The sequence below is a fragment of the Loxodonta africana genome, chromosome 18, assembly GCF_030014295.1.
Source record: "Loxodonta africana isolate mLoxAfr1 chromosome 18, mLoxAfr1.hap2, whole genome shotgun sequence".
In the NCBI taxonomy this organism is placed as follows: Eukaryota; Metazoa; Chordata; class Mammalia; order Proboscidea; family Elephantidae; genus Loxodonta; species Loxodonta africana.
In genome coordinates this window covers 70,256,431-70,279,801 of record NC_087359.1, presented here as the reverse complement: position 1 = coordinate 70,279,801, position 23,371 = coordinate 70,256,431, and the positions used below count along the sequence as shown (strand labels likewise).

General features: G+C 47.0%; 2 protein-coding genes across 6 annotated transcripts; one reads left to right on the top strand and one right to left on the bottom strand.

The window, feature by feature from the left end:
- Nucleotides 1-13,796: 13,796 nt before the first annotated feature.
- Nucleotides 13,797-17,291, bottom strand: SHBG (sex hormone binding globulin). Of its 4 annotated transcripts, none has more exons than XM_010596583.3 (7): nt 17,173-17,291; nt 16,805-16,994; nt 16,341-16,502; nt 15,950-16,109; nt 15,696-15,832; nt 14,935-15,142; nt 13,797-14,686 (listed from the first exon to the last, which is right to left on the bottom strand). In XM_010596583.3, exons 1-7 carry the CDS (start codon nt 17,199-17,201, stop codon nt 14,538-14,540), a joined length of 1,035 nt encoding a protein of 344 aa, XP_010594885.2. In that variant the 5' UTR covers nt 17,202-17,291; the 3' UTR covers nt 13,797-14,537. The 4 variants fall into 4 exon arrangements, with proteins under 4 accessions (XP_010594885.2, XP_064127799.1, XP_010594883.1 ...); XM_064271729.1 differs by having other exon boundaries at nt 15,950-16,049; nt 17,173-17,264; XM_010596581.3 differs by having other exon boundaries at nt 16,341-16,448; nt 16,843-17,254.
- A 1,956-nt stretch (nt 17,292-19,247) lies between these two features.
- On the top strand, nt 19,248-20,811 carry SAT2 (spermidine/spermine N1-acetyltransferase family member 2). 2 transcript variants are annotated; one of them, XM_064271732.1, is made up of 6 exons: nt 19,248-19,423; nt 19,585-19,636; nt 19,817-19,888; nt 20,001-20,102; nt 20,245-20,285; nt 20,438-20,811. In XM_064271732.1, exons 1-6 carry the CDS (start codon nt 19,358-19,360, stop codon nt 20,603-20,605), a joined length of 501 nt encoding a protein of 166 aa, XP_064127802.1. In that variant the 5' UTR covers nt 19,248-19,357; the 3' UTR covers nt 20,606-20,811. The 2 variants fall into 2 exon arrangements, with proteins under 2 accessions (XP_064127802.1, XP_064127801.1); XM_064271731.1 differs by having other exon boundaries at nt 19,817-19,900.
- Nucleotides 20,812-23,371: the final 2,560 nt, after the last annotated feature.

Genomic DNA, 23,371 nt, shown 5'->3' with positions numbered 1-23,371 from the left:
CTGTCGCCTCTTCGGGACTAGGCAGTCTCTCTCTTACCCTCGCCCCAGGTACTGAACTGCATCGGGATGGGAGGAGAAGGCGGAGGGCGTGTCCTGCGGAGTAGAGGGAAAGATAATCCCAGAAAGACTCAGAAACCCAAGAGGAAGCAGATATATGCTCACAGGTGGGAGGCCTCAGGCAGGGAGTTGGGAAGAGACCACACAGCTACAGCGAAGGAGTCCAGGAGACAGGCAGGGCAAGAATGTGAGAGGAATAGAGAAGAGCCGGAGATCAAGACAGACTGGGAGCCAAGAGACCAGCCTGGATGCAGGAGGAGGCTAGTGCAGGCAGGCAGGGAGGAATCTCCGAGAGGGCAGATCCACCACAAGAGGGAAATTCCTGTCATAGGAGCTGCTACCAGTCCTCCCTCCACCACCTTCTGCAGTCCCACAGCCCCTTCTCACCACCTGGTCCTCTACACAGCGCAACCCAGGCGCTTTCCCACCTTTTCTCATCCTGATGCAAGGCTTCCCAGGCCTCTCTTGGTGAAGCCCTCCCAGCAGCACCTTCCCAGTGCCAGCAATGCCCTGAGACCCTGGCCCTGCAGCCAGGTCTGCTTCTGTGTTCTGCCTGCCCCCCACCCTCTCCATGTCTGAATTTCCCTCCTCATTTGGGTCAACAAACACTGAACATCTATTAGAGACCACGTGTCTAGCAAATCCATGGGACAAAGGTCAGAGCTCTCACAGGGTTCAAGAGACCCACAGTCTAGTAGGGAGTAGAAGAGTCTCTAAATGCCATGTGTTAAGAATCATTCTATCTCTCTTTATTCTTGTCACTATTCCTTGGAGAGGCCTTTCTTGGCCTTTTAACTCTCACTCTAACTCCTTGGCCCTAGTCTCAATAATTTCCATCTAGACTATCACCCTAGTGTTCAAACTCTGTCTCTCTCGGCTTCATGGGTGGGTGACCTGTGCGGTTGCACAGGGCCCCGTGCTCAGAACGGCCCTCTGCTTGGTTTAATGCTCTGCTGTTGCTGCCTTGAAATTTGTAGTATGTTTATCTTTGAACTTGATTTTCTAAGTGGAGTCCAGTGAGACAATAGAGCATGCATGTGAGCAGAGGAGATATGCACAATATGTTGTCTCGTTCACATAGAGTGTTTGCGATGCTCCATGAACACAGAACCCTGGGCGTTCAACGAGACCCAAAGCAAGTTCAAGGTAAATACATAATGTCTGCAAATGAAAAAGTAGGCTTGCTGACAGCCGAGGAGCCACACTTTCCATCTGAACCAGAATTTGCTTTGGACACAGAAAGAAGACAAGGGCATTCTGAGAAACACAGATGATCAAGACACCCTGTCATATCCTTTTTTGGTCATGTTACTTCCCTGTATTAGCCAACCACTTATTCTGGAAATGACAGAGAAGGAAAGGGAAAGATGGGGCAACCATAGGTCTTTACTTACAGGCACATTAAATAGCAAATAAAAAACACCATCACACCATTCCCCTTGAGAACGGGAACCAGACAAGGATGCCCTTTATCACCACTCTTATTCAGCATTGTGCTGGAGGTCCTAGCCAGAGCAATTAGGCTAGAAAAAGAAATAAAGAGCATCCAAATTGTAAGGAAGAAGTAAAAGTATCTCTATTTGCAGATGATATGATCTTATACACAGAAAACCCCAAAGAATCCACAAGAAAACTCCTGGAACTAATAGAAGGCTTCAGCAAGTATCAGGGTACAAGACAAACATACAAAAATCAGTTGGATTCCTCTACACCAACAAAGAGAACTTCGAAGAGGAAATCACCAAAGCAATACCATTTATAATAGACCCCAAGAAGATAAAATTCTCAGGAATAAATCTAACGAGAGACATAAAATAAAACAAAACAAAACCCATTGCCATCAGGTCAATTTCGATTCACAGAGACCCTATAGGACAGAGTAGGACTGCCCCATAGGGTTTCCAAGGAGCAGCTGGTCAATTCCAACTGCCAGCCTTCTGGTTAGCAGCCAAGCTCTTATCCACTGTGCCACCAGGGCTCTGCATTTTGCATTAAAAAAAAAAAAATGCATTAGGTCCCACAAATTATGCAGTTGGCCCTGGATCGGGTCAGTCTATTCTGCAGCAGACTCTGAGTTAATCTTCTCAAAATACAGCTTTAATTAAGCCACTCCTCAGCTCAAAAGTCTTCAATGGCCTTCCATTACCCTGCCGGATGGAGTCCTGATTCTTCTTTGGTCTAACCTTCAGGGTACTCCATGATATAGACCCAGCCTACATTTCCAACCTCCTTTTTTTCCCCCATCACTTCCTGGTCAGAGCTGAGTCAGCCAGGAGCAGCTGTGATTGCTCCTGACTTCACACCTTAGTCCATTTCATCCCCCTATCCTGGAAGACTACCTGCCACTCGGAGTCCAGCCCCAACCCCTGCTCATTCATCCGGCGCATGTCTAATGAGCATTTCATTAGTGCCAGGCACTATTCTGGTCCCGGTGCTTCTGCGGCTCCCATTTCAGTAGACAACAAAAATTTTAAAAACTAATAAAATAATGTTAATATTATGCAGGAAAATAAAACAAGGTGATATGATAGAGATTGCCTGGGAGGTCAGGGATGGTCTTACTGAGGAGATGAATTTTAATGTGAGACCTAAATGACCGGAATTGTTCAGCTGCCAACCAAAAGGTTGTCAGTTCGAGTCTACCAGCTGCTCCTTGGAAACCCTACAGGGCTGTTCTACTCTGTCCTATGGGGTTGTTATGAGTCAGAATCAACTTGACAGCACTGGGGTTGGTAAATGACCAGAAGGAGTGATAGGGAGATGTGGAAGAAGAGCCTTCCAGAAACAAGGAATAGCACAAGGAAAGGCTGGGATTTAATGAGGGAGCCCCCCCCCCCCAAAAAAAAAAAACCATTGCCATCTAGGTAATTCCAATTCATGGTAACCCCATGTATTATAGAGTAGACCTGCTCCACAGAAGCAGATGGCCAGGCCTTTTCTTCCGTGGTACCACTGGGTGGGTTGGTACCCAAAGCAAACCAAAACTATTGCCACTGAGTCAATTCCAACTCATAGTGACCCTGTAGGACAGAGCAGGGCTGTCCCATAGGGTTTCCAAAGCTGTAATCCCTTTTTTTATTTATTATTGTACTTTAGATGAAGTTTTACAGGACAAACTAGCTTCTCATTAAACAGTTAGTACACATATCGTTTTGTGACTTTGGTCACCAACCCCGCAATCTGTCAACACTCTCCCCTTCTTGACCTGGGGCTCCCTATTACCAGCTTTCTTGTCCCCTGCTGCCTTCTAGTCCTTGCCCCTGGGCTAGTGTGCCCCTTTAGTCTCATTTTGTTTTATGGGCCTGCCTAATCTTTGGCTGAAGGGTGAACCTTAGGAGTGACTTCATTACTGAGCTAAAAGGGTGTCCAGGGGCCATACTCTTGAGGTTTCTCCAGTCTCTGTCAGGCCAGTAAGCAAAACTGTATTCCTTACAGAAGCAGACTGTCACATCTTTCTCCTGTGGAGTGGCTGGTGGGTTCAAACCTTTCGGTTAGCAGCCAAGTCCTTTAACCACTGTGCCACCAGGGCTTCTTGGGTGGGTTGGTAGTCAAGTGCAAACCATTTCTATCACCTAGGGGTATTTACTGAGAGAAGAAAAGATTAATACATTGTGAGCTCCAAGAGGCAGCATACATACATACCCTATAGGGCTTCCAAGGCTGTAAATCTGTACGGAAGCAGACCAATATATCTTTCTGTTAGCAGTCAAGTGCTTTAACCACTGAGGCACCAGGGTCCTTCCAAGAGGTAGGCAGGGACCAAATCATACAGGTCCTTGTAAACCCAAGAGAGTAGTTTGGGTTTTAATCTAACGATCATGAAAGAAATTCTAGGGTTTTAAGCTGGAGAGCAACATGATTAAATCTCATGAAAATCACTGTCTGCTGTGTGGAGGGTGGGCCATGGGAAGCAAGGAGACCAGTTGCAACAGTCCAGGCAAGAGATGTGGACAACTTAGGCCAGGATAGCAGGTTTGAAGGTGGAGCTAAAAGGCTGGGTTCCAGATCTATTTTGGAAGTAGAGTGGAGTCAACATGGAGGTTGGAATAAAGAGAGAGATCAAGGCTGATGCCTAAGTTTTTGTCTTGAGAAACTGAATTGTGTTTTATTTTTTTCAACAGCATTGTAAGAATTTTGAGAGCAGCCTTTGTTTTATACTTCTTGTATATCCTCCATACACAGGCAAGCCCACAGAGCTATGAAGATAATAAAGCCTGGTTGCTGAATTTGGCTACAAGGTAATGTGGCTCTTTAAGCAAGAAACCTTGGGGAGGCAACTTACCTTTTCCTTCATCAGGCGAGGTGCACCAAAATGGGCCAGCTCTGATCTAGGAAGATGAGATCTAGAACCTACCTTCCAGATGCAGCTTGGCAGACCCAGGCCTGGGGGTGGCCTCCAGCCTGCTGCCTCAATCTCTGTCCCGTATCCCAGACTCACTTAAAAAGGAAACAAAGAATGTCTTCTGTGCCTTATAGGATGGCTACGAGGTAAGGGTGAGACACTTGTTGCTGCCTCCTTGCCATCTTCTCCTGTAGAATAGGATCAGCATGAGGAGGTTAGCAGGTAGGATGGAGGGGGGCAGCCCACTTAAATGCAGCAGAGGAATTTAAGTGAGGAAGGGGAATTCTGGAAAAGTCTGTTGTGGGCATGGGGGCAGAGGGCTGTTACAAACTTCCAACTTGTTTTAAGAACCCAGCTCTCCCCACTAGCATCTCTAGAAAGGAGGAAGGGGACAAGAGCCCCCACACCCTCTTTCCCACATGCAGAGACAGTCATGAGGTCTGTACTCCTTGGTCCCCACCTCTAATCCACACAGTACCAGGGATGGAGTTGTCTGGGTTCCCAAGAAGATGGGTCTTTGCAGAGTGTTATGAGTTGCATTGTGTCCCTCAAAAAAGACATGTTGAAGTCCTAACCCCAAGTACTTTTGAACGTGACCTTATTTGAAAAAGCATGATATCAAACTGGAGTAGGTTGGGCTCTTATCCAATATGGCTGGTGTCCTTATAAAAAGAGGAAAAGAGGCACAGAGACAGATGCACAGGGAAGACAGCTATATGTGAAGGCAGACACAAAGATTGGAGTTATGCTACCACGAGCCATTTTGAATGATCTTCAGCAAAATATTGCTTGCGTGTGATATAAATGATATTGTTCTATAATTTCCGCGTTCGGTTGGATCACCTTTCTTAGGAATAGGCATAAATGATAAAGATCATTCAAAAATGGCTGCAGCAATATATCAACAGGGAACTGCCAGAAATTCAGGCTGGTTTCAGAAGAGGACGTGGAACTAGGGATATCATTGCTGATGTCTGATGGATCCTGGCTGAAAGCAGAGAATGCCAGAAGGATGTTTACCTGTGTTTTATTGACTATGCAAAGGCATTCAACCGTGTGGATCATAACAAATTATGGATAACATTGCAAAGAATGGAAATTCCAGAACACTTCATTGTATGCTTATGAGGAACTTTTACATAGATCGAGAGGCAGTTGTTTGGCCATTCCCAAAGCCAACTCTTCAGACAGGGATTGGACTGGACTATGGGATAGAAGGTGATACCGGTGAAGAGTGAGCTTCTTGGATCAAATTGATGGATGAGACATGTGGGCAGCTCCTGTCTGGATGGGAGATGAGAGGGCAGAGGGGGGTCAGAAGCTGGACGAATGGACATGAAAATAGAGTGGAGAGAAGGAGTGTGCTATCTCATTAGGGGGAGAGCAACTAGGAGTATAGAGCAAGGTGTATATAAATTTTTGTATGACAGACTGACTTGATTTGTAAACTTTCACTTAAAGCACAATAAAAATTTATTAAAAAAAGAGGCAATTGTTTGGATAGAGCAAGGGGATACTGATTGGTTTAAAGTCAGGAAAGGTGTGTGTCAGGGTTGTATCCTTTCACCATACCTATTCAATCTGTATGCTGAGCAAATAATCCGAGAAGAAGCTGGACTGTATGAAGAAGAATGGGGGGGGGGAGCATCAGGATTGGAAGAAGACTCATTAACAACCTGCGTTATGCAGGTGACGCAACCTTTCTTGCTGAAAGTGAAAAGGGCTTGAAGCACTTACTAATGAAGATCAGAGACCACAGCCTTCAGTGTGGATTACGCCTCAACATAAAGACAACAAAAATCCTTACAAAAGGACCAATGAGCAACATCATGATAAACGGAGAAAAGATCGAAGTTGTCAAGGATTTCATTTTACTTGGATCCACAATCAACAGCCATGGAAGCAGCAGTCAAGAAATCAAAAGACACATTGCATTGGGTAAATCTGCTGCAAAAGACCTTTTTAAAGTGTTGAAAAGCAAAGATGTCACCTTGAAGACTAAGGTGCACCTGACCAAGCCATGGTATTTTCAATGGCATATGCATGTGAAAGCTGGACAATGAATAAAGAAGATTGAAGAAGAATTGACACCTTTGAATTGTGGTGTTAGTGAAGAACATTGAATATACCATGGACTGCCAAAAGAACGAACAAACCTGTCTTGGAAAAAGTGCAACCAGAATGCTCCTTAGAAGCAAGGATGGCGAGACTGCATTTTACATACTTTGGACATGTTGTCAGGAGGGATCAGTCCCTGGAGAAGGACATCAGGCTTGGCAAAGTACAGGGTCAGCAGAAAAGAGGAAGACGCTCAACAAGGTGGATTGACACAGTGTTTACAACAATAAGCTCAAGTGTAATGATTGTAAGGATGGCGCAGGACCGGACAGTGTTTCGTTTGGTTGTGCATAGGGTCGCGATGAGTTGGAACCAACTCGACAACACCTAACAACAACAACACCACAAGCCAAAGAATGCCTGGGACCACTAGAAGCTAGACAAGACAAAGAACGATATTTCCCTAGAGCCTTCAGAGAGAGCATGGACCTGCCAACATCCTGAATTCAGACTTCTAGCCCCCAGAACCATGAGACAATAAATTTCTGTTGTTTTAAGCCACCCAGTTTGTCGTATTTTATCACAACAGCTCTAGGAAACTAATACTCAGAGGAAGAACAAAGAAGAGAGCTCAGGAATTGAGATGTTCCATGACTGACCAGATCAAGCCCAAAGACACACAAGGCCTTTCACCATGTGGCCACAGGAGCTTCCCCATCTGCCCTCATTCCATCCCTTCCTGCCCATGGCTCAGCCACATCACATGCCTATCCTCATCTTTTATACCTGGCAAGCTCAGGCTTGTATTTCAAGAACTGAGCATGAGGTTAATAATAATAACGATATCTCTCATATATTGAACATTCTATATGCCAAGAACTGTGCTACACATTTTGCACACAGGATTTCTCAAATCCTTCCAACAACCCTGTGGGCAGGGCAACATCCCCATTTTGCAGATGGGGAAACTGAACGTTAAAGAGTCATTTGTTCAGAGTCCCTGGGTGCTGCAAACAGTTAGTGCCCTTGGCTAGTGCCTTGGAAGAAAGGACTGTTGATCTACTTCCAAAAACTCAGCCACTGAAAATACTATGGAGCACAGTTCAACTCTGACATCCATGGGGTGGCCGATAGTCAGAATCGACTTGACGGCAACTTGTTTGAGTCATTTGTTCAAGTTTACATGTCTAATAATTTGCTTCTTCCTGATGATCCTTGACAGAACTAGCAACCAGGTTCCCTGCCACTTATGGATAACTCTATTAAAGCATTTTGCATGTCTGCTTTGACTATGCAAAGGCATTCGACTGAGTGGATCATAACAAAGTGTGGACAGCATTGCAAAGAATGGGAATTCCAGAACACTTAATTGTACTCACGCAGAACCTGTACATAGACAAGGGGATACCCCATGATTTAAAATCGGAGAAGGTGTGTGCCAGTGTTATATCTTTTCACCATACTTATTTAATCCATATGCTGAGCAAATAATCCAAGAAACTGGACTATATGAAGAAGAACCTGCACCAGGATTGGAGGAAAACTCACTAACAACCTGTGATATGCAGATGACACAACCTTGCTTACTGACTGCAAAGAGGACTTGAAGCACTTACTGATGAAGATCAAAGACTACAGTCTTCTATGGATTACACTTCACTGTACAGAAAACAAAAATCTTCACAAATGGACCAATAAGCAACATCATGATTGTTCTTGTTAGGTGTCCTCGAGTATGTTCCCACTCATAACAACCCCATGTACAACAGAACGAAACACTGCCCAGTCCTGGGCCATCTTTACAATCGTTGCTATGTTTGAGCCCATTGTTGAAGCCACGTGTCAATCCATCTCACTGAGGTCTTCCTCTTTTTCGCTGACCCTGTACTTTACCAAGCATGATGCCCTTCTCCAGTGACTGGTCCGCTCTGATAACATGTCCAAAGTATGTGAGACAAAGTCTCACACCCTCCCTTCCAATGAGCACTCTAGTTGTACTTCTTCCAAGACAGACTTGTTCATTCTTCTGAAAGTCCATTGTATATTCAATATTCTTTGCCAACACCATAATTCAAAGGCATCAATTCTTGTCTGCTTTATTCATTGTCCAGCTTTTGCATGCATATGAGGCAATTGAAAATATCATGGCTTGGATCAGGCACACGTTAGTCCTCAAAGTGACATCTTTGCTTTTCAATACTTTAAAGAAGTCTTTTGCAGCAGATTTACCCAATGCAATGTGTCTTTTGATTTCTTGACTGCTGCTTCCATGGGCATTGATTGTGGATCCAAGTAAAATGAAATCCTTGACAACTTCTTTCTTTTCTCCATTTATCATGATGTTGCTTATTGGTCCAGTTGTGAGGATTTTTGTTTTCTTTATGTTGAGGTGTAATCCATACTGAAGGCTGTAGTCTTTGATCTTCAACAGTAAGTGCTTCAAGTCCTCTGCTTTCAGCAAGCACAGTTGTGTCATCTGCTTAACGCAGGTTGCTAATGAGTTTTCCACCAATCCTGATGCTGCATTCTTCTTTGTATAGTCCAGCTTCTTGGATTATTTGCTCAGCATACAGATTGAACAAGTATGGTGAAAATGTACAACCTTGATACACACGTTTTCTGATTTTAAACCACGGGGTATTCCCTTATTCTGTTCGAATGACTGCCTCTTGGTCTATGCACAGGTTCTGCCTAGGCACAATTAAGTGTTCTGGAATTCTCATTCTTTTCAATGTAAACCATAATTTGTTATGATCCACACAATCAAATACATTTGCATAGTCAATAAAACACAGGTAAACATCTTTCTGATATTCTCTGCTTTCAGCCAAGACCCATCTGACATCAGTAATGATATCCCACATTTCACATCCTCTTCTGAATCTGGCTGGAATTTCTGGCAGTTCCCTATAGATGTACTGCTGCAACCGTTTTGAATTATCTTCAGCAAATTTTACTTGCATGTGATATTAATGACATTGTTTGATAATTTCCACATTCTTTTGGATCACCTTTCTTTGGAATGGGCATAAATATGGATCTCTTCCAGTTAGTTGGCCAGGTAGCTGCCTTCCAAATTCATTGGCCTAGATGAGTGAGCACCTCTAACTGCATTGTTTGTTGAAACATCTCAATTGATATTCTGTCAATTCCTAAAGCCTTGTTTTTCGCCAATGTCTTCAGTGCAGCTTGGAATTCTCCCTTCAGTATCACTGGTTCTTGATCGTATGCTACCTCCTGAAATAGTTGAATGTCAATCAATTTTTTTAGGCACAGTGACACGGTGTATTCTTTCCATCTTCTTTTCATGCTTCCTTCATCATTCAATATTTTGCCCATAGAATCCGTCAATATTGCAACTCAAGGCTTGAATTTTTTTCTTCGGTTCTTTCAGCTGAAGAAATGCCAAGTGTGTTCTTTCCTTTTGGTTTTCTAGCTCCAGGCCTTTGCACATTTCATTATAATACTTTGTCTTCTTGACCCACCCTTTGAAATCTTCTGTTAAACTCTTTTACTTCATCATTTCTTCCTTTCACTTTATCTATTCTATATTCAAGAGCGAGTTTTATAGTCTCTTCTGAAGTCCATTTTGTTTTTTTTTTTTCCCCTGTCTTTTTAATGACCGTTTGCTTTCTTCATGTACGACATCATCCCACAACTCGTCTGGTCTTTGATCACTAGTGTTCAGTGCGTCAAACCTATTCTTGGGATGGTCTCCAAATTTAGGTGAGATATACTCAAGGTTGCATTTTGGTTCTCATGGACTTGTTTTAATTTTCTTCAGCTTCATCTTGAACTTGCATAAGAGCAATTGGTCTGTTCTGCAGTCAGCCCCTGGCCTTGTTCTGACTGATGATACTGAGTTTTACATCATCTCTGTCCACAGATGTAGTCAATTTGATTTCTGTGTTTTCCGTCCAGTGAAGTCCACATGTATAGTCGCCATTTATGTTGTTGAAAAAAGGTATTTGCAATGAATAAGTCCTTGGTCTTGAAAAATTCTATCATGCGATCTCTGGCATTGTTTCTATCACCAAGACCATATTTTCCAACTACAGATCCTTCTTTTTTTCCAGTCACCTGTAATTATCAATGCATCTTGATTGCATGTTTGATCAATTTCAGACTGCAGAAGTTAGTAAAGATCTCCAGTTTCCTCATCTTTTGCATTAGTGGTTGGTATGTAAATTTGAATAATAGTCATTAACTGGTCTTCCTTGTAGGTATATGGATATTATCCTATCACTGACAGTGTTGTACATCAGAATAGATTTTGAGATGTTCTTTTTGACGATGAGTGTGACGCCATTTCTCTTCAATATGTCATTCCCGGCATAGTAGACCATATGATTGTCTGATTCAAAATGGCCGATACCAGTCCTTTTCAGCTCACTGTTTGATGCATAGGATATCGCTCTTTATCCATTCCATTTTTGACGACTTCTAACTTTCCTATATTCATTCTTTGTACATTCCACGTTCTGATCATTAAGGGATGTTTGCAGCTGTTTCTTCTCATTCTGAGTCGTTCCACACCAGCGAATGAAGGTCCTGAAAACTTGACTCCATCCACGTCATTAATGTCGACTCTACTTTGAGGAGGCAGTTCTTCCCCAGCTGTATTTTGAGTGCCTTCCAGCCTGAGGAAATCATCTTCCAACGCTGTATCTGATGACGTTCCTCTACTTTTCATAAAGTTCTCACTAGACAGTTGTTTTTAGAAGTAGACTGCCAAGTCCTTCTTCCTAGTCTGTCTTAGTCTGGAAGCTCTGATGAAACCTGTCCACCATGGGTGACCCTGCTGGTATTTGAAATACCGGTGGCACAGCTTCCAGCATCACAGCAAACTGCAAGCCACCCCGTTCGACACACTGACAGACACATGGTGGAACATCATGATAAACAGAGAAAATACTGAAATTGTCAAGCATTTCATTTTACTTGGATGCACAATCAACACCAATGGAAGCAGCAGTCAAGAAATCAAACAACGTATTGCACTGGGCAAATCTGCTGCAAAAGACCTCTTTAAAGTGTTAAAAAGCAAAGATGTCACTTCGAGGACTAAGGTGCGCCGGATCCAAATCATGATATATTCAATTGCCTCATATGCATGCAAAAACTGGACAATGAATAAGGAAGACCAAAGAAGAATTGATGCCTTTGAATTACGGTGTTGGCAAAGAATACTGAATATACCATGGACAAACAAACAATGAACAAATCTGTCTCAGAAGAAAGTACAACCAGAATGCTCCTTAGAAGCAAGGGTGGCGAGACTATGTCTCACATACTTTGGACATGTTATCAGGAGGGACTAGTCCCTGGAGAAGGACATCATGCTTGGTAAAGTAGAGGGTCATTGAAAAAGAGGAAGACCCTCAACAAGATGAATTGACACAGTGGCTGCAACAATGGGCTCAAATGTAGCAACAACTGCGAGGTTGGTGCAGGACCAGGCGGTGTTTTGCTCTGTTGTACACAGGGTCGTTATGAGTCAGGACTGACTCGATGGCACCTAACAACAACCAGACTTCTCTCCCAAGACCCCAGTTCTCCCTAAATGCCTTAATCGCCCCTTAAGCTATATTCTCTTCCTACTGATCATTCCCACCACCTAAATCCCACCTCAATTTTCCCAAGTCTTATTTCTCTTTAGAGTCCTTATGGACTGCCTAACACGAAAAAAAAAAAATTTTTTTTTTTTTTTTTTGAGCAGTAACCAATAAATGTTAGTTAAAAAAAAAAAAGAAACCAGGAGAGATAAGGGGCCAGTGGATATGGTGGAGTGAGGCCTGGAGGCTTCAAGGTGTGTTGCCAAGCTCTGGAAAAATGTTGGGGGATGTCGGAGAGGCAAGGGACACTATGCAGGCATCATAGGTGCCCTTGGTGGGAGTCCAGCAAAGTCTGTGTCAAGGCAAAGTCAATCTTAATGAAAGAGTGTAGACAGCTCTGGATGGTAATCAGGAAGCTTGGAATCTAGGGCAGGCTGGAGAAAAAGAGGTTGGGAGTGGGGTCCTGAAGAGGGGGATGGAAGAAGAGCAAAGCCAGCCTGGGGAGATTCCTGGGAAACACAAGGTCAGGAAGTTGCCCCTCTTAACAACCCGTTGGTGGATACCCTGGTACCTCCAGGCCTTTAGCCTCTCTCCCCACTGGCTCACACCCTCTTTTGGACTCCACATGCCTGGCTTCTTTTCATGACTCATGTCTCTGTTCAAAAGAGGCTATCTCAGAGAGATCTGCCCTACCATGCATCTAATATTGCCCCTTTCCCCACCACCCTCTCTTATAGATATTATTCCCTTTATAGCTCTAACTGCTACTGACTTTATCCTGCTTATTTATTTCCTTTCTTGTTTATGGTCTGTTTGCCCAATCCCCTCCACTATACTGAGAGCTCCATTACAGCAGGGAGTATGTCTGCCCTTTTCACCAATGTACCCTCCGTGTCAAGAACAGTGCCTGGTACATAGTAGGTGTTCAGTAAAGATCAATTGAATGAATATATCCAGGCAGCCTAGGCTGTTACTAAACATTGCCTAGGGTCCGGAGTTGGGTTTGGGCTCCCTGGCCATGCTGAAGACTGTTCTATAAAACCCTGCTGCCTGAGTGGAGGCAGCTGGAGACTCTGCAGACTTGAGATTGGGAGAGTACAAAAAGAGGCCTGGGACTTGTGTCTTCCACTCCAGAGAGTCTTCTGCAGCCTCCTTATTCTGGGGTCATTTAGGTCCTGGCTGATCTCTGCAGAAGGGGACAGAAGGTCCAATGAGTAACTCACCCTGTTGCCTGGGTTTCTGGTAGGGAAGATCTTTGTAAGAAGCTAGGAGAAGGCTGGAGACTGGAGAAGGGGTTAACAGTTATTGAGAGAGCTGAGGATTTGAGAGGTGGAGCTGAGGGCTGGAACCCCAGCATTCCCTAGGGGGCTGGGAGCTTTGGGCTAGGACACCAGGGTTCCTAAGAGGTCTGAGGACTGAGCTGGGAGCTGGGAGCTGGGAGCTGGGAGCTGGGGGCTTGGACATGAGGGTTTCCCAGGGGGCTCGGGGATAAGGCAAATGGATTACCGGGGGAAGGGCTAGGGCACCAGGATTCTCCAGGGGTCTGGTGGCTGAGGGCTGGTTCGCCGTATTCTTTGAAGACAGGCATATTCCAGAATCTGTCAGTTCTTCCCAGCTGTGACCAGCACAAGCCAGCTCTTGTTTAATGGAGTAGAGACAAATCCGTCTGGGAATGCAGCAAGTGGACCGAGAGAGGGATAGAGGCAGCTTTCTCCCTCTTTTCCCCTCCCTTTTTCTTTCTCCCTCCAGCCTCCGCCCCTTTTCCCAGAACCCCTGCCCCCATATCTCCATGACCCTCTCACGCCCCCTGCTGCTCCTTCTCTGGACAGCAATGGCCAGTTCAAAGGGCTAGATCAGCTGAGACAACAAAATCCATTTCTTCCCCTCCCTCCTAATCTCTTGGGACCAGCCTTGGAGGAAGGAAGCTGGAGTCCCAAAGGGAGTGGGTGCTGGGGAAGGAGGTGGGCTCCTGGCTCCCAGGAAGTGACCTGTATCTGATATGAATGTGTGTGTGTAAGGTTCCTGGGTGGCACAAACAGTTTGCGCTCAACCACTAGCCTAAAGGTTGGTGGTTCAAACACTTTCAGGTGGAATAAAAGCCTGGCAATCTGCTTCCATAAAGATTACGGCCAAGAAAACCTTATGGAGCAGTTCTACTCTGTAACACATGGGGTCGCCATGAGGTGGAATTGACTCAATGGTAATGGGTTGGTGTGTGTTTGTGTCCATGTGTGCTGGGATCTCACCTGAGAAGTTACCATGTCCTCAGGAAAGCCTTCTCTGACACCAGACTAGGTTCTGGGCCTCCTAATCTCCGAGCTCTCACACTTAACAGAGTTTCCAATTACACACTTCTTTATTAGTCTTGGGTGGATGCCTGCCTCCCCCATGGGATTGTGAGCACCAAGAGGGCAGGAACTAGGGTTGGTTTTGCTCATCTGTATAACCCCAGTGCTTACCCCAGGTGCCCAGTAAATATTTGTTGAATAAATGAGAGATAGTCAAAGTAGTTTTTAGGCAGAGATTTAATGGGAGGTGTCAGTGCCATTGCCTAAGCTCTGGGGACAGCTGTGAGTCCAGATGTCCTGGCTTCTGCTGAGGGCCCGGTCCATGTCCAGCCTCTGGCCTTGGGCCCAAAGGTCATGCAGGCAAAAGGAGGAAGAAGAGGCCTGTCCTAGAGGGAGGTAGGACGGAAGTGGCATTAGGGTCAGCTAAAAGCTCCTCCCCACTTTTCCAGTTCTCCCGAACTAAATTTTCAGCCTCCTTCCTCCAACTGCCCCTGCATGCTATCTTTCTTGTGGCCTTTTCTTATTCCCACTCAGAGGTTCCCTTTCCCTCAAAATGCTCCCCTTCCCACTTCCTCATCTCCCTTTAGCTGTTTCCAATGGTGTGCTAAAGACCTTGAACATCACCCTCTCTTACCTGGTACAGCCCCCAAGAAGAGGTACCCCTGAGTCTGGTCCCAGAGGTTGGAGAGAGGGTCAAGACCCAGGGGAGGCAGAGCAAGGACTTCTTCCTTCAGCCCCTGGCTCAGGACCACCCTGGACAAATCCATCTTCAGCTGAAGAGGGAGTCCTGAGACCAGAGGGAGATCCAGCCCTGGCCCAGGCCCAGAGGACAGGACCACCTTCTGCAGATCGTGGGGGAGAGTGAGGAAGGAAAGAATGAGCCATGCCCTCTCATCATGGCCCCACCCCAGCTGCCTTAATCACCCCTTAAGCCACATCCTCTACCTACTGGTCATTCCCACCACCTAAATCCCGCCTCAATTTTCCCCGGCTTCACCGTCCCTGGGTGGTGCAAACAGGTAACGCACTTGACTACTAACCAAACGGTTGGAAGTTCAAGTCTACCCAGAGGTACTCTGGAAGAAAGACCTGGCAATCTACATCTGGAAATTCAGTCATTGAAAACCTTCAGGATCACAGTTCTACCCTGAGACACAAGGTGGCGTCATGAGTCAGAATCAGCTAGATAGCAACTGATTCACGCTCTATAAAACCACGCTGACACCAAGTAAATACACAATCTAAGTAAAAGCTTTTTGCTTGCTATGTGTAGCTGCAAGATGTTTACCTGCCCCCAGGGTGCCACCCTTAAGCCCTCCCGGTGTTGAAATTTGGAGGCCCAGTTTCCGCCCACTCCTCCCAGCTCCACTGAAGGCAGGCACAGTTCCCTCTTACTTGATCTTGGAAGTGGAGGCTGAGCCAAGGAGAGTTCGCTAGGGTCCCAAGAGCAAGGAGGCGACCAGCGCCTGCTGCCAGCTGGAGCCCCAGTTCCAGAGAGAAGGCCCAGGTTTCTGCATGAGGCTGGGGGATGTCTGCAGGGGAGAAAAGATCCTCAAGGCTGAGGCTTCATGGAGGGAGGGGGCTAGCAGTGGAGGGGGATGGGGGAAGGCAGACATGGAATTTGCCACGGAGGGGAAAATGGCCCTTACCTTGGAGGCTGAATTCTGCATGAGTCCCTGGAGGGAAGAATACCCCAGGTTGGGACTCCACAGCACAGTTTCTGGTGCTAGTGGGGGCAGAGGCTGAGATCTGGGCCCGCCGGTCCAGCCAGACATCCCGGCGCAGGCAGCCATCCAGGGCAGGGACCAGCTGGAGGAGGAGGGGAGGTGTGGGGATGTTGGAATCTGGGCATCTGAGCCCAGTCCCAGCCTCCCCATCTTGTTTCTTGCCCTCAGAGATGCAAGCATTTGTGTCTGCCCACCTAGCTCTCATCCCGTCCCCTCTTCTCAAAATGTGTATGAGGACCCCCACGGCCACCCACTGGGTGACACATTGCGGGCCTTGGCCACGGTTCCCACCCCTGTGACGCAGTTATCTTACCGGCAGCCGGAGGTTGGAGGAGGGGAAGAGAAGCCCCCCCAGCGCGATCTTCATGATGGGCTGGGGTTTTCTGGCCAGGGGCCCAGAGACCTGTCTCAGGTGCAGCACCTCCTCCCCATCCACCAGGAGCACCACCGAGTCCCCATCCATCTTCACTTCCACCTGCAGGAAGGGGGACGGAAGCAGAATCAGGGGACCGGCCCCACCACCTTCTTTCCAGGCAGCCTAGTGTTGTAGAAGGAATATGTTCTTTAAGAGTCAGCTGGCACCCTTGGCTCACTTACATGCAGACTGAGCCTCAGAGCTCCTATCTGAAAAATGGGGACAAGAGTGGCTACTTCACGGGGGCATCGTGCGGCTTAAGTTAGAAGTCAATGATAAAGGAATGCCTAATAACTCGGTTCCATTCTCCTTCGCTGGATCAGCTCAAGACACCACTCCCCTCAGGACAAGTACTGGCTTACCTGGTGCCACCTCCCGTCATCCAGCGGAGGCCCAGTGCCCACCGTAAGTTGGGCCCAATGATTGTGCAATTGGATCTCAGGTCTGCCATCCCGAAGTCCCAGCATAAACCAGTCATCATTAGGGTTGGTATCCCCATAAAAAATCACTCCCTCTGGATCCCATGTTTGAAGTTCAAAGGAGGAGGAGGTTCTGGAAGGGCACAGAAGAAAGTATGGGTATGCACTTCAAGGGTAAATGTGGGGTTGGGGAGGTGGAGTTCAGAAAGAAAGAAAGAAGGACAGGGAGACAGGGAAAGAAGAGCTGATGGAGAAAGAGCATAAGGTCGAAGGGTCGGAGGGTTGGGTCGGGGGTTGGGTTGACTCCATACTTTGTGATCTTGGTGACGTCAAAAGTCATCACGGTGACAGGTTCTTGTCCCAGACCACTGCAGAGGTGCAGGGCGGGAGAGTCCTGGGGCCTCTATCGGAAAGAGAAAATAAAAAAGCTGGAACAAGGACACATACAGACAGATAGAAGGGGAGGCCCTGCTACAGGGCCAGAGGAGGAGAGGAGAGAAGAGAAGAGGGCAGAGCTGAAGCACAGCTCAGGTAAACACAAGCAGGGGCTGCGAGCCCTATCCCACCCCTGTACCTGGGTGGGGACAGCCAGTCCCTGCTGAGTGTGAGGTAGCAGCAGTAGCAGCAGCGACAGCAGCTGATGCGGCAGCGCCAAGGCCTGTGCGCCTCTGCCCTCCATAGTCTGCTTTGTTCTCTGTGGCTCACACAATGCTAGGAAGAATGCGTGGGGACAGGCAGTTGTGCAAAGGAGTGGTGGAGGATTAAATGTTGCCCCGGGGGAAGGAGGGGGGCAGGAGATAGAGGCACTGACCCCATAGCCCCTTTGGGGACAGATGAGCGAGGAACAGAATTCCTCCACTATCCTCCCCCACTGTGGGGAAAGTTTATGAGCTGGGGGAAGACACCCCGCTACCCCTCCCCTCCTCTAGAACCTGACCAGGGCCCTCCAAGCCCTCTGGTCACCTGGGGAGGCTGTCTTCGTGGGCCTGAGGTCAGCAAACAGTCCTGCCCTGCTCCCCAAGTAACATCCATCAGGGCAAGAGTTGAGACATGGATTCCCAAACATTTAGCTGGGTGGCCTTGAGCAAGTCATGTGACCTTTGTGCTTCAGAGTCTTTGTCTGCAAAATGGGGAAAATAATTCGTTACTTTATGGGGTTACTGGGAATGAGGCTTGAGATAATACAGGCTCAGTGCCTAGTATCTGATCTGAGGGCCTCCCTCAGTGTTTTCCCAGGCCTCTGAGGCTTGCTTCACAGAAAAGTAGTTCTCTGTGTACAATTCAGTGGATACTTTGTTGCCCCTTCTCCCCACTCCCAATTATCTTTCCTTATCCATTTGTTGAGGAGCCCTGGTGGCACAGTGGTTAAACTCTTGGCTGCTAAAGGAATGGTGGGCAGTTCAAACCCACCAGCCGCTCCACAGAAGAAAGACATAGCAGTCAGCTTCGGAAAAGATTACAGCCTTGGGAACTCTATGGGGCAGTTCTAGTCTCTCCTATAGGGTCACTATGAGTCGGAGTCCACTTGATGGCAACAGGTTTGATTTTTTTCTTTTTACATCTATCGGATTTGAACTGCTGACCTTTTGCTTAGCAGCTAGACTCTTAACCGCTGTGCTACCAGGGCTCCATCCATTTGTTACAAGGGCTAACAGTCTACTAGAAGTCTATTACTCCCTCTCTGACCCGTTTAAAAATGCAAACGGCCCCCAGGGAGGTCACACTTTGGTCTACACAAAAAGCTGAGGAAAAGGTTTTCGGGGCTAGGGTCCTAGAGTCCATCCCTGGCCTGGGAGGGTGGGGGAGTGAGAGGAAAGAGAAAAGCAGGTATCCACCGCTTACTTCAATTAAAGAAGGTTGGGGGGTTTTGTTTGGGGGACCTTGAGTTTATGTTCATGGTGGTGGTATATTCTGGAAAAGAATAGCTGTAATGGTTGGCACAACATGAAAAATGTCATCAGTATCATTGAATTGTAAATGTGGAAGTTGTACCGGTGACTGCTTAGGTGTGTATATCTTCATCACAAAAAAAAAAAAAAAAAAAATTATTTTAAAAAAGATGGGGCAGAGGTGACTTTCGAGCCGTGGGGTGTCCCCAATGGAGGTTGGTACGCACAGACAGCGACAGCAAAAACATCTCGGTAGTCAGTCCAGCCTCGGTCACTGTCAGCGGACCGGGTCACAAGACCAGACCATCGGGGGCGGCGCCTGGGACGGGAGGAGCCCAGCCTGCGAGCTGATGGACAGACGGGAGTGTGCCCGCAGGGGCAGAATTAGAGGCCCAGATGGCCGAGACCCACTCGCGGGGCCACGCCCTCCGCCCGCCGCCCCACTTTTCAGGGCGAGAAGGCCCCACTGCCCCGCCCACCCCCACCCCTTCCGGCTTTTGCAGGTTACGAGCTCGTCAGCGCTGTAAAGGGTCTCAGTTGCCCTTCGCTCAATCCCGTAGAACGGAAGTGGGGGTCTTGGACTTTGGTTCCGATCGCGGGGACCGGGATGGCTTCAGTGCGGATCCGAGAGGCCGAGGAGGGAGACTGTGGAGACATTTTGAGGATGATTCGGGTGAAAGCCGCAGGCGGAAGCCAGGGTCCCAGAGGGGGGCAGAGCAGCGCGGCTGGAGACGGGGTGGGAGGGGGAGGGGGGGAGAGGGGCGGCCTTGGGGTCCCGCTCGGGGATCAGCTGGGACCTGCTGCCTTTATCTAGCCTCTGTCCCCACGCCATAGGAACTGGCTGAGTACGAGAACCTCTCGCATCAGGTGAAGATCAGTGAAGAAGGTGGGGGCACAGCTGGGTACTCAAGGAGGTCGGGGAGAAAGTCGGGGCGGTTCTCCGGTCAGCAGCCCCAGGGCGGTCAGCAGCCCCAGGGCGGTCAGCAGCCCCAGGGCGGTCAGCAACTCCAGGGCGGGCACACACTCAGTTCCTGTTTCTCTCTCTCTTCACAACTCCATTGCGCAGACCTGAGAGCAGACGGTTTTAGAGAGAATCCTTTCTTTCACTGTATGGTGGTAGAGATTCTTCCAGCTAACGGTGAGCCACAAGGTAGGAGCACCTGACCCTCAGACCTCCACCTCTCCAGGCGCCTCAGAGGCATTTTCACCCACACTCCTGGAGGACTTACCCTTTTATCTTTCTCTCTCAGGGCCTCGTGTGGTGGGCTATGGGCTGTACTTCTTCACGTACAGCACGTGGAAGGGACGCAGTGTGTATCTGGAAGACATCTACGTGATTCCAGAATATCGGGGTACTGGGCAGAAGCAGTGGTGGGAGCAAAGCAACCCATGGACCCCACCATAATCCCCCTCCCCCTAATCCCAGCCTATGGCCTTTTCTGATCACTTCCAACTCAAACCACCACTCTTTTCACCTCTTTCTCCCCACAACAGGTCAGGGGATTGGTTCCAAAATAATCAAAAAGGTGGCTAAGGTGAGGAAGACACTGTGGGTCTGGCTAGGGTGGGGGTTGCAAGCTAGGCTCTGGAGAAGCAAGGGTGTATATGGGGCACCTGGATTAAAAGGGATGAGAAAACTTTTTCCTTTTTTTGACCCCAGAAAAGTGAATGATGTCTTCTCCCACAGGTGGCCCTGGATAATGGCTGTGCCCAGTTTCGCCTGTCAGTACTGGACACAAACAAGAGGGCCATGGAACTATACGAGGCTCTAGGAGCCCGAAATCTGACTGAAGTGGAAGGCTGGCTCTCCTTCTGCTTTGAAAGAGAGGCTATGAGGGCGTTGGCAGGAAATTGATGCCATCGCTTGGGAAGCTCTCTCTACTTGAGCTTCTCCTTTCCCGCCAGCTCAAGGAGTCCTCAGATATTATCCCCACAGTCAGCGACCTGCCTAGACGGAGGAGGGTTGGGGGTGAATATTCCTCAAGCACTCAAAGACCAGAATTGAGGGAGAGGCTTTTCCACCTTTTTGTTGAGAGTGAAAAATAAATGATAATTGCTGTGTCCTCTTGTGGTGTTGGCTAGAGGGGTTGATGAAATGGTAAGCATCAGCCACTTCAAGTCCTTTTCTGAGTGTTCTGACCAGTGACTGTTGCTCTTGGGGGGTGAGGCTGGACCCAACTTGACTTTCAACCTTAGTGGCTCAGAGTCTTGGCTCTGACCAGTTAAATGTAAGGAAAAGAAAAGCTGAATGGACTGAGCCTGGAGAGCCCCAGAGGGGCCTAGCTTGGCACATAAGCCTTATCTGTCATGCTTGAAACTCTACAAAGGCATCCAGTGTCTGAATCGAGTTGTGCCTGGATCCAGGACTAAGGCAGGCAGAGGACTAAATAGAACAGACTGCCACCTAGTGGTAGCATTTCAGGGGCACTGGGAAGGAGCCCTGGTGGCACAGTGGATAAGGTCTTGGCTGCTAATCAGAAGGTCCACAGTTCGAATCCACAGGCTGCTCCTTGGAAGCCCTTTGCGGCAGTTCTACTCAGTCCTATAGGGCCGCTGTGAGTCGGAATCAACTCAACAGCAATGGATTTGGTTTTTGAGTTTGGGAAGGAGCAATTATCACAACTTTAAAAATCAATAAAGACTTTCCCAGTGTCGCGAAGTCTTTATTTACAGTGTGACATGCCTCACAAAAAAATAGTTCGACAAAACCAAAACAAACTCTTAGGATCCATGAAGACAAAGAGAGAAACAGGTTCATTTTCTCCCAACTTTCATGATATTTTATTGTACAAGTAATGCAGGTTTGTTGTAGAAACATTAGAACATACACATAGAGTCCATAGCCTTACTTACATAATCACTATGAATGAACCCTTTGGTATTGATTCTTAAGATGTTTTATGTATATATATGTACATATGTGTATATGGAGCCCTGGTGTTGCAGTGGTTAAGAACTCAGCTGCTAACCAAAAGATCGGCAGTTCAAATCACCAGCTGCTCCTTGGAAACCCGATGAGGCAGTTCTACTCTCTCCTGTAGGGTCTGTATGAGTAGGAACTGACTCGATGGCAACAGGTTTTATATATATCCCCCAAAACCCATATACACAGACACACAAACACACACACTAAAACCCGCGAAAGCAGGAACCTGTGTAAGGCACAACTTGTCCGAGAAGAAAACTCAAAATATTTTTCACTAAATGAGCAATGGAAAAGTGGTCAGATCGCACCCTGTCAAAGGCAGAAAACTTTGTGAGACCTGGAAGAACAAGGCACACCTGTCATGTTCCAGCTCAATCGCATCATATGCATGTGAAAGCTGGACAACGAATAAGGAAGACCCAAGAAAAGTTGACGCCTTTGAATTGTGGTGTTGGCGAAGAATATTGAATATACCATGGACTGCCAAAAGAACGAACAAATCTGTCTTGGAAGAAGTGCAGCCCGAATGCTCCTTAGAGGCAAGAATGGTGAGACTGCGTCTTACATACTTTAGACATGTTGTCAGGAGGGATCAGTCTCTGGAGAAGGACATCACGCTTGGCAGAGTACAGGGTCAGCGGAAAAGAGGAAGACCCTCAACGAGGCGGATCGACACAGCGGCTGCAACAACGAGCTCAAGTATAACAAGGATTGTAAGGATGGCGCAGGACCGGGCAGTGTTTCGTTCTGTCGTGCATAAGGTAGCTATGAGTCAGAACCGACTCGACAGCACCTAACAACAACAACCTGTCGTGTTCCGGCTCTCACAGGTTCACTATATATATGTATATATACATATATATATGGCTTATGGGATCGGTTCTATTCTCACCTATAAGGTTGCTATGAATTGAAATCGACTCAACAGCAACGGGTTTGGTTTGGTTTTGGTTATGGGATCATACTCTTGCAGCCTGTTTAACGGTGTGTGAGAAACATCTGCCCATGCTGTTGAGTATATATGTCATTGTTCTTAATGGTGAAATACCGTTTCTTTCGTGGACTAACAATTGATTAAATAGTCATATCAGCGGGAAGAAAATTCGCACAGTGGAAGAGGACAGGCAGGTAACACAACGTGTGAATTGTAAGAAATAGAACCTATGCCGTAGATAAATCTCACAGACATTGTATTAAGCAAATGAAGCCAAACACAGAAGAGTCCTTATCATGTGATTCCATTTACGTGAAGTCTTGACCAGGAAAACTAAACTAGGGTGATATAAAATGGAATAGTGATTGCCCTGGGTGGGAAGAAGGGAGAATCAGCTGGAAGGGAACTTTCTGGGGTTGAAGGAAGTGGTCTATATCTTTAACCAGTAATCCATTTACTCTCTTCACAGAAAGAAAGAGAGTAATCCTCCAGGGAGAAGAATAAAAGGCAGGTGCCCAGTCTAATCTTGTCAACTAGACCTCTAGTAATTTGCTTAGAGTTTTTGCTAAGAAGAAGAGAACTTATCTCCGAAATGCCCTTAGCAGGATGCTTCTGTCTGAAGGATTAGTTACAATGAAAAGAACTCATGATTTATGGATTTATGAGACAGAGAATCCAGGAAAATGTCACATACACAACTCTCTGGGATATAAAATGGAGATGAGATATGTCATAATTGCTGTGTGAATGTTACCAGAGGT

Coding starts and splice junctions, on each gene's coding strand:
- SHBG (XM_010596583.3), bottom strand. CDS start 17,201: ATGACTTTTGACGTCACCAAGATCACAAA. Junction 16,503..16,804: donor ATGACGGGAGGTGGCACCAG/GTAAGCCAGTAC, acceptor CCCTTCCTGCAG/GTGGAAGTGAAGATGGATGG. Junction 16,110..16,340: donor CCTCCAACCTCCGGCTGCCG/GTAAGATAACTG, acceptor CTCCTCCTCCAG/CTGGTCCCTGCCCTGGATGG.
- SAT2 (XM_064271731.1), top strand. CDS start 19,358: ATGGCTTCAGTGCGGATCCGAGAGGCCGAGGAGGGAGACTGTGGAGAC. Junction 19,424..19,584: donor ACATTTTGAGGATGATTCGG/GTGAAAGCCGCA, acceptor CCCACGCCATAG/GAACTGGCTGAGTACGAGAA. Junction 20,103..20,244: donor CGTGATTCCAGAATATCGGG/GTACTGGGCAGA, acceptor TCCCCACAACAG/GTCAGGGGATTGGTTCCAAA.